The sequence below is a fragment of the Trachemys scripta genome, chromosome 3 (genome assembly GCF_013100865.1).
Source record: "Trachemys scripta elegans isolate TJP31775 chromosome 3, CAS_Tse_1.0, whole genome shotgun sequence".
In the NCBI taxonomy this organism is placed as follows: Eukaryota; Metazoa; Chordata; order Testudines; family Emydidae; genus Trachemys; species Trachemys scripta.
The window spans coordinates 98,170,353-98,184,120 of record NC_048300.1 but is presented as its reverse complement, the minus strand read 5'-3'; the positions used below and the strand labels follow the sequence as shown (position 1 = coordinate 98,184,120).

Here is a 13,768-nt window from a genome sequence, read left to right as displayed (position 1 = left end):
TGCAACTTGAATTTTATTTCAAATAGGGATGGAATTTCATTGCAAGTTCCTTATCAGCAGGTTTCACTGATTAAAACTGTGCTCTTACTTGCTATACCATGAAAGCTTTCCTCTTAAAACCGATACGGCTTCCTTTGAGAAATGGTGCTGCTGGATAGGTCTAATTGTCTCCAGAAGTGTTCACTCATTATTCAATTAGAAATGGTATGAAGTAGCACTGATAGTTTTAACAATCTATTGTTGAAAGTGAGCCTTTTGATTAATATTTGGTGGTGGCAGTGAAGAACTTGCATATGTATCCAAGGCCAAAGAATACACATACTGCAGTACTATTTTGATAGCCACCATCGTGTTCAGTGCTGATTTTAAATTAAATATTTTGTTGATAGTTTCTGAAACACACAAACTAATGTGCCAAACAAATCCTTTGAGATTCCAAAGAAGTCAGAAGCAGGAAACCTAATTTAAAAATAAATAGGCTTGCAAGGATTAGTTTTTTATCAGTATATGTTAATAAACGTTGATTTCACCTCTCACACACAAACTGATGAAAAAATATTTCCTTTAATGATTGAAATTTCGAGACAGGGAAATTTAGAAAATGCTACTTTGAGAGCTTATTAGAGTTTGACTTAAGACTATATACTTTGTTTATTTTTGATATATAAATTATCCACATAATGTTTTAACCATTATAAAACTTTTACTTTTTGAATCTCAGCATCTACTGTCCTTTAAATAATTATCTGATGCCTCCTGATTTCCCATAACTGAAAATTTAAATCAATAAAAAATGAAAAAAAAATTGCTTAAAATAAATGATATTATCCATCAAAATTGTATAAAAAAGAATTCTGCCAAGCCTAAAAACAAATGAAGATGTGCAAACAGTCCACAACACATCCTAACCTGCTAAGTGCTTAAGTCACTTTTGAAACTGGGATTTCAACTCTTGAGTCACTTAAGCATTTTTGGAAATGTTACCTATAATCCTTTCAAGGCTCTACTGTATGCTATAGATATTAAAGATGCCGTATAATTAAAAACAGCAGCAAGAAAGAGGCCTTCTCCTCCCTACTGATTCTTCATTATGTAAATTTTTTTCATTATGTCTCCATGCATCTGAAGAAGTGAGTTCTTTACCCACAAAAGCTTATGCCCAAATAAATCTGTTAGTCTTTAAGGTACCTCATTGTTTTTGTGGACACAGACTAACACAGCTACCCCTCTGATATTTCATTATGTAAAAACACCAACAACTACACCTACAGAAAAACTACCACCACCATGAAGTCCTAGCACTTTGCATATTTTGGCCTGTATTGCTAGCGCGATAATCAGTATTATGGCTCCAGGAGTTTGTGTTCTAGCATTCATTCAAATATATGAAATATAGCTTAATTCCTTTTAGATATAAAAGCACTGTGTGCCCATTTCCTCCCTCTTTTAAAAATAGCAACCTTTTTATCAAAAACAGAGCTAGAATGCCAGCCTAGCCAGGATTACTTGGACACTTTGAAGAGACTGAAGGATACATTGAATGAATTGGAGAGTAAAATACAATCCATCATGAGTGCTGTGAGTGACCCGAGTAAGGTTGAGAGAGCCTTGCAGCAGACAAAGGTAAGTTTTTCACTTTTGCATCTAGAAACTTAGCTGTCTTGATAATTTACTTACCCCAAAGAAGCATTCATGCAGCTGGCAGCTGCTTTTTCCCATTCTACATCCCAATGTTTTAGCCAGATTATCTGTGACAAGAGGTGCTTGGTGTACCCTAGCCAAATCCAATGGGATAATTTAAACTTTTTCCCTGCATCACCTTGGAATTTCAGTTGAGTAAGGGATGTATCTTTTTTTTTTATCCTAAACCGTAAAGTATAGCTGTGAGCTATTGAAAGACCTGCCTTTCAGGCGGCTTTTCAGAAGCAAAGAGTACTGGCCCTTCGGTACCATGGAGAGAATTGCTTTAAAACATCTGTAGCTAGAGAGAAGTGAGACTTCACTTACTTTATATACGTGCAATAGTAAGTAGATATCTTTGTCAAAAGTTGTTATATAAATGTACGAACTTCCCACTTCGTGTGTGTGTGTCTGTCTATACCTCCAAATATACCTCTACCCCAATATAACGTGACCCAATATAACACGAATTCGGATATAACACGGTAAAGCAGTGCTTCAGGAGGGCGGGGCTGCGCATTATGGCGGATCAAAGCAAGTTTGATATAACGTGGTTTCACCTGTAACACGGTAAGATTTTTTTAGCTCCCGAGGACAGCGTTCTATCAGGGTAGAGGTGTAGTTAAATATATACACACATCTCCAAATCGTTAATTTTTTAAAAAAAGTCCCCATAAATTAACTGTTCTCTCCTCCTCACCCCTTTTTGTAACCACACTGTGTAATGGTGCATTAGTGTAGGAGTGCGGGGATGAAGCTGGAGGAACTCTGCTGAAGACTAATTACTGGTCAATTTTTTTCCTTTTTTGGGATTATTTTATTTGAGGGGGGGTTAGTTTTGGGTGTTAAAGTCCTAGTAAGTGAGGATATCCGTGCTTTACTTTATAGACAGCCGATTACGATATGGCAGGAATTCTATAGCTTGCTCTTCTGATACTGCTGCTGTGTAATTTAAAGTTGGCAGAAGCCTTTAGTACTTGAGCTGTTGGAAATCATGAACGTGACATTTTTTAAGTCTCTGGGGATCTGTCTAACTGGACTTCTGTGTAAGAATTCCACTCCATCTCTGTGACTAATTGACCCGAAGGGACATACTGTGCAGATGTATGATAGTATAAGAATGAGAGACATGAGAGTTTTATAGTGGAGGGCAACAAAGATCTCAGAATGATGTTGAGTAGGAGGAACCCGAGTCTGTCTGCTCTCTTCCCTCACACTTACAAAGAGCCATAAGTGCCTGTAGCATAGACCTTGCGTTAGGATTGAATTAGGCATCATTATACCACTCAGACACTTTCTGTAAAGAAGGTCAATCTTTTTTCCAGAAACAGCCTGAAAAAAGACTTATCAGATGGACACTTTGCAGTTTGTACATACTGATAAGCAAGTCCCAGTCATAAGAGGAAGCACAAAATAAGTTTCCTGTGTCTCTTTTCACTAACTACATGGTGAATTTGAAAATGTTAAAATATTCATAGAGGAGAAAACTTCCCCATTATAGTACGTGTAATCAGACAGATAATCACAAGTTAGCAATGGGTGCAAATATTCGTATTTTTGTGAGGTTCTTTAAAAAAACCAAACTTCAGAACACTAACAAAAATGATTGATTTAAGTAAAACTGTGGTGATCTTGGTTCTTATTTTAGATTTCTGTCTCAAAGGATGTGAGGTTTTTCTTTGTCATTAATATTTGAAAATTAGGTATTTGGCCTATCCTGTGACTCTTTAGAACTTTAAAAATGCATGATGCCTATTGTTATTACTATAATCTTCCTATATTACAGCTAGTATAGCAGCACTAAGAGCCAAGGTAGCCATTACTTCCATTGTGCTTACTGTAACGTACTTTGATTTATGTGATACATGCGATATATATGGAACACTGAAGATGAAGGGAGAGCTTAGCTCCATTTTCTGCCTCTTTTGACTCAAATGTCTTAATGTAGACTATTTGCATGTATGCACATACTGTATATATATCATATTTAGGGTTACCATAGGTCTGGGTTTTCCTGGACATGACATCTTTTTTGGTTTTCCAGTCTCCATCTGGGCCGATTTTTGAAATATGACCAAGTGTCCATGATTTGGTACTACCACCCTTACTTCTGCCACTGTTGCTGGCAATGGTGCGGCCTTCAGAGCTGGGTGGCCAGAGAGTGGCGGCTGCTGTACCCCTTTTTCCCCCACAACCCTCCCCTTCTGGCAGTGTCCTCTATTTGGGAACTTGAAATATGGTAACCCTAAAAGTACTACCCATATGTACATTTTTTTCCTGTTTTCTCCTTGCAGACTGTTTGTGTAACAATAGAAGACCAGAAACCTATACTAGATAAACTTGCAGCAGAAACAAAAGCTTTGGAAAAACATGCTTCCTCTGATATAGCAAAGATCTACAAGCAAGAGTTCAAGTGTATACAGGAGCAATGGGACAAGTTTTCTAAAGATGTTCACCTACTGGAGGAAATTGTCTCTAAACTGAGAATATTTGAGGTAAAGTGAAAAATATTTGGGTTTATATCGGTTTACATACCTATGAAGAGTCCGTTTTCTTCTCCCTGTGCAAGCATGAATCCAGCTGATGTTTGACTTTAACATTAAATATGTATTGGCCACAGATTTAAGTAGAATATAAAAATTTTATCACAGGGAATGCTGAAGTATAGTGTAGTGTTTTCATGAGTCTCTCCATTTTAAAATCTCTGATTTACTTTTTGATCATCTGATAGAATTGTTTTTAACTTAAAAAAACAAAACAAAAAAAACCTTTCCTCTTCTGATTCCACTACTTTTGGGGTAGGGGCTGGGGGTAGAATGTACATTTTACTTGGAGAACACATACAGGCATAAAAATAAATTTTGATCCGGGCAAGGATGTAACAGGGTGGTTTGTTCCATGGGCTGCTGAGCCTCTGGCTAAATCAGCGCTGATTACAGGATGAGCTTCACCGTAGCGGGATCAGGAAATTCCCTATAAATGGCAGCAGATGGCTGCAGTTAGCTGGAGAATGCTCAGGAAACACCAGTCAGAGGAGCTAGCTTGCCATAGCGAGAAAGATTTGACTCTTGTAGAGACGTTGAACTGTGCCCAGCTCTGGGAAAAAGGAGTTGTTAGCCCTGTAATGGAGGGGAGAGAGATGCTAAGCTGGGGTTGGGGCCTGGAGGACCCTTGTATACCTGATGACTGACTGAATAAAATGGACCTCAGGCTAGGAATGTTTTAATTTCCTTTGGACTGTCTTGATTTTGAGGACCCATGTGAAGGAGACTACAGGAGCGGAGTACTGCAAAGCCACCTCTAGGGCACAAGGGGGCGCTTGGGTGGTGGCCAACCCTGATACTAAGAACTCGTCAAGTGGAGACCTACATTTGTCTAAGTTGAGGCTGTTAATATAGCTAAGTAACATAGGCCTCGCTTGCAGAGTTTTAGTTAAAAGCTGGACAAGCTGATTAAGATTGGTAAATGAAAAAAAGGTTGCTATTTGCTACCATAAGCTTGGAAAAACATACTTGGGGTGCTAAATCTAGCTCCACTTCTCTGCAGGGACGGAGCATACACCCACATGCTCGTGTGAGTATTTTGCTAGGTATTTACTAATTATTAGTCCTAGATCTGGGGCTGTCTTCCAGTTTACTGCTGAGTAACTGGCAGGGCAAGCTCTCTGGGTATTGGAGAGTAGGCGTAGTATTGGTATGACAATCACTGAAATATGGCCCTAATTAATAAACTTGTAAATAGAATCCACAGGGAAGTGAAGGGAGTTCTTAGAAAGAAGATATCTGCTGCTTTCTATTTATTACTGGTAGGTCCTGTTACCTGTAGTACCGAGATGAGTAGGAGCTGTCTATATACTTGATCAGAAATACCTGCTTTGTTTAAAAAATAGTTGCTGCTTAATTATTTATGCAGCCCAGGATCAGGTGGAAATCCATTTCTCCCAAGATATGTTCACTCTGTTTCATCAAAACTCTCACTTTTTTGCTACTTTCATGGCACCAATCTGAGGGATCTTAAAAAGTAGGGAAGGTCTGAGCTCAGGGGGTGGTCTTATCCTACTTTTGTTGAAGTCAATGGCAATCTTTTCCATTGATTTCAGTGAGTTGGATAAGGCCTAAGGTGAGCAAGTCTGTGTTAGAGTCTAGAGCTGGAAATGACCCTTTAAGTCATCTACTCATTCTCTCTACCTGGGCAGGATTATTCCCTGTGGTAAATTTACCAGGATTTCCCCCAGGCTAGTTTTAAACGTGCCAAGTGATGGAATTTCAACCAAAACCTTTGGTGGTTATTCTTTTAAGAAGTTTATCTTGATATTAAGCCTATAATTGTCCTTTCTTAATCTCACCCCATTCTTCCTAGTTATATTGTCCTTCATGCTAAATAACTCCTCTTCTTCCATGTGTTCACATCGTTCAAATACTAGTAGACTTACAATGGTTCCCTCTTAGTTCTCACTTTGCTGAGCTATATATATCCTTAACTTTTTAAATATTGCCTCAGCTCATTCAGTTTTGCAGTTCTTTCCAGAACTCTCTCTAATTTCTTGTAATTGCAATATCTTTCTTGTAACTAGTTGCACATCAAATTCAGCATCTACTGCAGTCATTTGAATAATCCCCATGTTCACCCACTTAAACATGCTTATCCTGTGCAGGATTGGGCCCTGAAAATGGAAATGCTCCCTTTGCATATACATGAGAGCGAGAGAACAAGATAGTGTACTGCGTTATTGTATCAGCTTTATCTCAGTGATGTGATACAGCTACAAGCTGAGGGCAAAATTCTCCTTTCTGATCTTCACAGTAGTACTCAATGTTAGTGTACTGCTCTCCCTGTGTGTGTTTGGGTCACCCATTAATGTCAAGGCTACTGATATTCCACTGATGTCAATAGGAGTTCTGGAGACATGGGGAAAACAGAATGCTGAAGTTGAGTTCTGCTGTGCAGATCTAAGAACAGAATTTTTTTCCCCAATGGGGAACTAGGTACCAGTACATAGTTTTAGGGGCAGGGAAAAGCTTAAGAAACCTGCAGGAGGAGACCGTACTGAAGTATTTTGAAATTTGCAGTGGTGGTGCCTGAGGAGACATACTTCAAAGGGCTTAAATGTGGGTGTTTTTTAATACACCCACATTTTTTCCAATAGTTTTTCCCAGCATTTCTTGAATGCTTTGTAAAGCTATCAATAAACGAACAAACCTACATAAAGCTGCATATTTGTAGCTTCCTATATCCTTTGAGGAGCTTTGTTAGTACATACATTGGTGGTGATGTCCTGGGATGCTGTAGTTTAAAAACCATCATAGTTTGAACATGAAGATTGAAACAAAAACTTTGTGGTTAGGACTGGGCAGATCAGTTTGCATTGCAGGCGGAGGGAGGATCTAATCTGTAAACTAGTTGTATTTGCATAGATATTCTATACTGCTCAGCGGCTGCTGGCTACTGTTGGAGACATGATACCAAACTGGATGGGTTGATTGCATTTTACAACCATACCCAGACTTAGTAAAACAGATAGATGAGTGGGTAGGCAAGAGTCATGGGAAGCAACATGAGTTGAAGCAAGTGAGATCCCTGATGAAGATGTGATCACACATAGGAAGTTAGTTTGCATTTATGTAAGGATTTTTGTTTTGCTTTTAATCAATTTTCTCATGGTTTTTAAATGTACATTTTGCAGTAATATGAACACTTAGTTCTGAGATCTACACCTGCCAAATATCATTATCCCCATTTTACATATAGGCAACAGAGACAAAGAGAGTGAAGTGACTTATCAAAGGTCTTACAGTAGGTCAGTGGCAGAGCCACTTATAGAAATCCTGACTCCCAGACAGTGATACAAGGGACCATGGAATGTCCCCTTAATTATGGGAAGCGAATTCTGTGTGTCATCAGTGGCACATGGACTAAAATGTGGTTTTAGATTTCACTTTGGGAAATGAGAGAGGAAACTTATTCATTTTATTCAGCTTTGTTAAATGGTGCACAGCTTTACAAATTTTAGTTGAAAATATTGTGGAAAACAGAGTGGGATCATTTGCCCAATAGTAAAGAGACCATCACACTTGCACTTCCTCTGGATTGATAGCTGTGGGAAGGAGTGTTGTGTGGAAATATCCAGAAGGATTCCTCCTCAGCGTCTTGTCCATGCATGGCAGGGTTTGCCTCCCTGTCACGAAGGCACCAAAATCTGACCGATCTCCTCAGCTTCCTGCAGTGGCTCTGGCCTCTTATATCTCCCAGGCAGCACAGCTAGTAATGGAAAAGAATGGCCAGGGATCTCTCCTGCTCTATGGTTGCAGCTGTCCCTGGGTTCCTCCTTGCAGGGACTCACTGGGGAGAAAGAATACAGACAAGTTTGTCCTATTTTTTTAGGTAGAGTTCTGAAGGGGCTTCTAAGGGTCTTACGATAGACGTCCCCCTGGCCTTCACCATCTCCACTCCTTTTCTCCACATGGAAAGTGGACAGTAGAGAGGCCCTCGGCGGGGGTGGGGGCAGTGCCAAATAAGTGTGTGAGCTCCTGTTTTGTGCAGAATGCTTCATATCTGCATTGAGAGGATCACCCCACATGTGAGAGCATTAGTGGTATGATCTGGCCCCAAGTTTTAATATATGTTGTATTATATGTCTTTGTCCCATGAGTTGTTTTAAAAGGAATGCTGATAAGTATCTTCCCCCCTCAAATTCTTTTCTAGATTATCATATCTCTACCATTTTGTAATATTTGGTTCTCTTGTTTGCATACTCTTGTTTTCATTTTTCTTTAACCTACGGCAAAGAAATATTGCACATGCTTCTTATAGGGACTCATGTTGATATTCAGTACATTTAATCTTTGTTTCCAGTTGGGATGAAATTGCTCATACCAAATTTAGGGTATAATTTAAAAAAAACACCCCTTGCCTTATGCATTTGACTGACTCATTCTCTCTCTCTCTCTCTCTGCATGATGTGTAAGTATTTACTTCATTAAACCTAGAACATAAGATCCATACTGGGTCAGACCAATGGTCCATCTAGCCCAGTATCCTGTCTTCCAACAGTGGTCAGTGCCAGATGCTTCAGAGGGAATGAACAGAACAGGGCAATTATCAAGTGATCCATCCCCTATCATCCAGTTGCAGCATCTGGCAGTCAGAGGTTTAGGGACCCAGAGTATGGGGTTTCATCTTAATTAAATTTCATCTCAACTGTCTGAGACACAAGGGTAGGTGAAGTAATATCTCCTATTGGACCAACTGCTGTTGGTGAAACACAAGCCTTTGAGCCCATGCAGAGCTTCCTGTCAGGTGTAAGAGAGGTACTCAGCGTCACATTTCCAAGACCTGAAGAAGAGCTCTGCTTAAGCTCAGAAGACTGGCTCTCTCACTGACAGGAATTGGTCCGGTCAAAGACACTACCTCACCCACTGTATTGCTATGTTCTGGGACCAACATGTCTACAACACTGCAAACAGTCTTAATGTACTGTTTTTTTTCGAATAAGAACATCCGAAAGCAAGGTACTTAAGCACATACCTAAGTCTAAAGCATGTGAATAATCCAATTGCATTTGGTTTGACTAGTTATGTGCTTAAAGTTAAGCACGTGCTTAAGTAAATTGTCAAATCTTAGTCTCAGTGAATACATATTTCATACTGAACTGTTGTTTCACTGTTGGAGCTTCCTATGGTCGTTTAGACTGGTTTGTGAAATCAGTTTTTAAGTCAGCTGCAGAAAATTCTAAAAGCTGGAGGAGCAACAAAACAATGTAAAGAATATAACCGTAAATCTTTCCAATAGTGGATTTGGGACAAAAATAAGTACTGCAGTGCTTTAATGGGCTTCCAGTGCAGAGATTTTTTTATAAATTGGCAGTGTAATATTTGGATCCTGAGAGTATTATTGTTACAAGGTTCCAGTGAAGTAAGGTATATGTTTCTTCAGCTTTGGAATGCAGTATGGAATATATACTTTATAAGGCTCAACTGCAGCTTTTAAGGCATGGCTCTGTATTGGGATGGATGCATCAGCATAAAGTGAAACTGAAGGACAACAAATTGAAGAATGAGAAAATGAATACTTCTTTCCTGCAAAGTGTAGCTAACCCAAGAACCTCTTTATCCCACATATAATTGAAGCAGAGAGTATAGCAGGGGTTTTAAAATATTAGGCTTAAATAACAATATTGCACATCCACAATTACGTTAGACAGCATGAAACTTTTTTGTTAGCCGGGATACAAATCTTCATTCTTCAGGGCATAAGCTAACTGATAAGAGTTAAAAGAGACTTCCCTATGTCTGGTAACGGCCACTGTCAGAGAGAGGCTATTGGATTTAGTGGATCATTTTTGTGATCAAGTATGGCATTTGATCACAAGGATTCAGGGGGGAGGGATAGCTCAGTGGTTTGAGCATTGGCCTGCTAAACCCAGGGTTGTGAGTTCAATCCTTGAGGGGGCCACTTGGGGATCTGGGGCAAAATCAGTACTTGGTCCTGCTAGTGAAGGCAGGGGGCTGGACTCGATGACCTTTCAAGGTCCCTTCCAGTTCTAGGAGATGGGATATCTCCATTTTCTACACATCTGTGTTCCTCAGAAAGGCAAAATGCCTCCCAGTGGTCCCCAGCAGGCATGGAGGAGAAGCATCCTTGCTACTGCACCTTGTAAAGAGATAGTGTGCACCCTTCCTACCTGTGTCAGTGCAGTGCAATGGGGTGGGAAAGGATTCGTGATTCTACCTCCTTGGGATATATGTGCATTCCTGGGGAATATGGTGGGGGCAGTTCCTGCACTCCTGTCTAAAAAGTGGCCTATAGTTGTGCCTGGTCTTCACAGAGGCCATACAGTAGGGTTTGGGCAGAAACCCCTTAACCCTATACTCACCCCCTTCCTCCGTGCACCTGTTTAGTGGCCAGGAACAGTGCAGTCTGTATTTAGAAGTTCTGTTACTTGCATGTAATACTTTACAATCATTCATATAAGTCTGAGGGTGAGAAACAAATCTCTCAAACAGAACAGAAATTGAAGCCATGCTAGCAGCTTTTAAAATTGTCCTCCCTTGTTACTGATAACTGTTGAAATGCTGTAGTTATTGGCTGTTCATTATGGAGTTACTGTGTTCAATTCAGGCTGATTCAAAAATCATTCAGAAGTGGATGGATGGTGTGAAGGACTTCTTAATGAAAGAACAGGCTATCCAAGAAGATTCTGAAGGGCTTAAAAGACAGCTTGACCAATGCACAGTGAGTTCTGCTGATATAAGGAATCTTCTGCAATAGTGGTTTTTCTCATCTTTATTATTTTGCTGCTATTATTAAACGGAGTGTGTGACACATACAGTAAAGCATGCCAAAAAATTCTTTCCCTTTGTCTTCATCTTTTTTTGTCCAGGTAGTATTTTTCAATTAGCCCTTCAATCCATTTGACCCTAATAATACATTGCAGTTCAGAGAGCTTCTTCCAAACCTCCTAGCATGCTTACAAATTTCTAGTATAATTTAGCTTCACAACTGCCATGATACATAGGTAAGTGTTTCCTACATTTTATGGATGAGGGAACTGGGACAGAGGAAAAAGTTACTTTCCTTGGTAATAAAGGAAGTCCTGCGCAGAGTCAAGAATCACATTCAAATCTCCCAACTCCCCAGTTCTGAAATTACTCATCCTTTCTTCCCAATCAGTGGCTTGTAGTGTTATCCCCCAATGGTTATGAATTTTGGCTGAGAGCATGTGAATAAACCCTGAAATGTAGTCAGTTTGTTGTTGTCTTTCCCTGGTTGCTGGAAATTTAGAAATGTCCAAAAGACTTGTGCATCCTCTTCAAACCCATGGCATTCCAAGGGGATAATATAGGCATTTGACATTTTTGGAATATTAATTTGAATGATGTAATGACTGAGTCAGGTGTGCTATAGTTATGTTGTGTATATTATGCCTTAGCCACATTAGTTTGGTACACACTCTGCTGACTAAATATCAATCCTATCCATATATCATTTTGGTGTCTCGTTGCCTTAATACAAATGTATTTGGGAAAATTAAAGTGACAAGAATGCATATCACACAGATGTCTTACAAAAATGAACGCATAAGTAGTGTACTCCCATAATAGAGATTAACATGTTCTTTTTCTGATACATGTTCAGATGTTTGTTAATGAAATGGAAAAGACTGAGCTGTCTTTGAAAGAGATGAAAGAAGTAGAGTCCACTTTAAGAAGCCAGCCTGTTGTAGGAGTTGATACCTGGATAAAATCTAGGCTATTAGACTGCCAGGCACAATGGGAGAAACTGAGCAAACAGGTCAGTAACTGATAGCATTACTACTTATTTGTTTTATCTTATCTGGTACTGTTAATAGTTAATTGCTTTTTCACTCTATGGGTATTAATGGGCTAGATGGGTAGTAGTGTAACAATAGAATAGTCAAGCCTTTAGATGTAACCCATTTATAAAATCTGTTTAAAAAGGAAATTTGTAGTTTTAAGATATTGTAGCTTGTTAGGAAAAAATGGTATGATGAGCTTGTTCAAGGAATCAATGCTTTACTTTGGCACTGTACTTTTTGAGGTAAATGTCTGTTTCTAATTTTTAAATGTTTATAATTTCAAAAAGTTGTTGATACAATGGTAAAGCAAAAGAAAAGATGACTGATCAAGAATAATTCTTTTACCAGCTCATGTGTTTCATTTTATTCATTCTGAATCTTTCTATCTAAAAAGAGAACTGTAAAAAATGTTTTGGTTGAGGGCATTTAATTAGCTGCACTTGACTTTGAGCCTATGTTAAAATGCTTTTCAAATGATGTGAGCAACTTCAAATAGTGAAACCACCTTAACTTTTCTTGTTGGCATTTCTAGATTGTTAGTCAGAAAAATCGGTTGTCTGAAAGTCAGGAAAAAACTGTAAACTTGAAGAAGGATTTGGCAGAGATGCAAGAATGGATGACGCAGGCTGAAGAGGAGTACTTGGAGAGAGATTTTGAGTACAAATCTCCAGAAGAACTAGAGAATGCTGTAGAGGAAATGAAGGTCAGAAATACTAGATCATTACAAAGACCTGGTTATGCACAAACAAATAAAACACAACACTTAACACTTTTTGTCTGGGGGCTTACCTTGAGTTTGATATGATGATTTCTTACATGGAAGGGAGTCCTGCTCATGATAAGATTAGTGCTATTCTTCAACTACACTTTATGGAATTTTAATTTTTAAAGCACAGACTGAATAAGCAGATTTTCTCATTGGGCAAAGAGCAGCAAGAGTTCCATAACAAAAGGCTACCCACCCTGACCGACAAGCAGGGTTGGTGTCTGTAGGAAAGTGGGTTTGGGGTAGGGGTGGGGAGAAGGAAAGATGTGAAAAGTGAGAACAATAGAAATTTATTGCGGGAGCCGAAAATTGAGGGGGGCGGGGGAGAAAATGTGGTATTATCCTTAGTAAATTAGCAATTCTAGAAACTGATCCATCCGCTTACAGCAATTGGGTCAAAGTCCTATATGTCCTTGAATAAATATAGTGTCTCCATGTGGGGGAAAAAAATTGAAACAAATTTGCTTTGTATTTTGGAACCAAGACAAATTTGTGACTTTAATCGTTCTAAAAGCAGCCCTGTCCCTGCTCCTTTCAACTTTCAGGCCTGTAGTCCCAAATTTAAAATATCTATTCTAGTTGAATATAGATAATTGAGCCAACAGATGGCTATATGATCTAATCTTTTTGGTGAAGGTACAGAACTGACAAGAGCATTTTTGTCTGGATTAAAACAATTATGGACCCAGGCTAACCAGTGGAATACTAAATATAGGGTCTACTTTTACTTTCTACTATACTGACAAATCTAGATTCAGAGTTGTAAATTGCTCTTCTCAAGGGGTCTTTGTGAAGCAGTTTTCAGCAAGGGCTTTTCATAGATGTCAAGGCCACGAGAGACTATAATGATCTTCTAATCTGACATCCTGAATAACACAGGCCAGAGGACCTCCTCACATCTTTTTCAGTAGAATAAATATCTGAGAAATCTGAGTGCAGTCTGTGTCGGTTTAGTCCAGATTCATACCCTATACTACTTAATGTGATAAGGACATTGTAGTAATCTA

General features: G+C 39.0%; 1 protein-coding gene across 1 annotated transcript in view; it reads left to right on the top strand.

Annotated features, from left to right (window-relative positions):
* Positions 1-13,768, top strand: part of UTRN (utrophin) — a 501,770-nt gene that overhangs the window by 116,079 nt on the left and 371,923 nt on the right. The window contains exons 20-24 of the mRNA XM_034766878.1: positions 1,478-1,623; positions 3,975-4,175; positions 10,798-10,911; positions 11,815-11,970; positions 12,528-12,698. Of these exons, the coding sequence (XP_034622769.1) occupies positions 1,478-1,623; positions 3,975-4,175; positions 10,798-10,911; positions 11,815-11,970; positions 12,528-12,698 (788 nt within the window). The remainder of the gene's footprint in view (positions 1-1,477; positions 1,624-3,974; positions 4,176-10,797; positions 10,912-11,814; positions 11,971-12,527; positions 12,699-13,768) is intronic.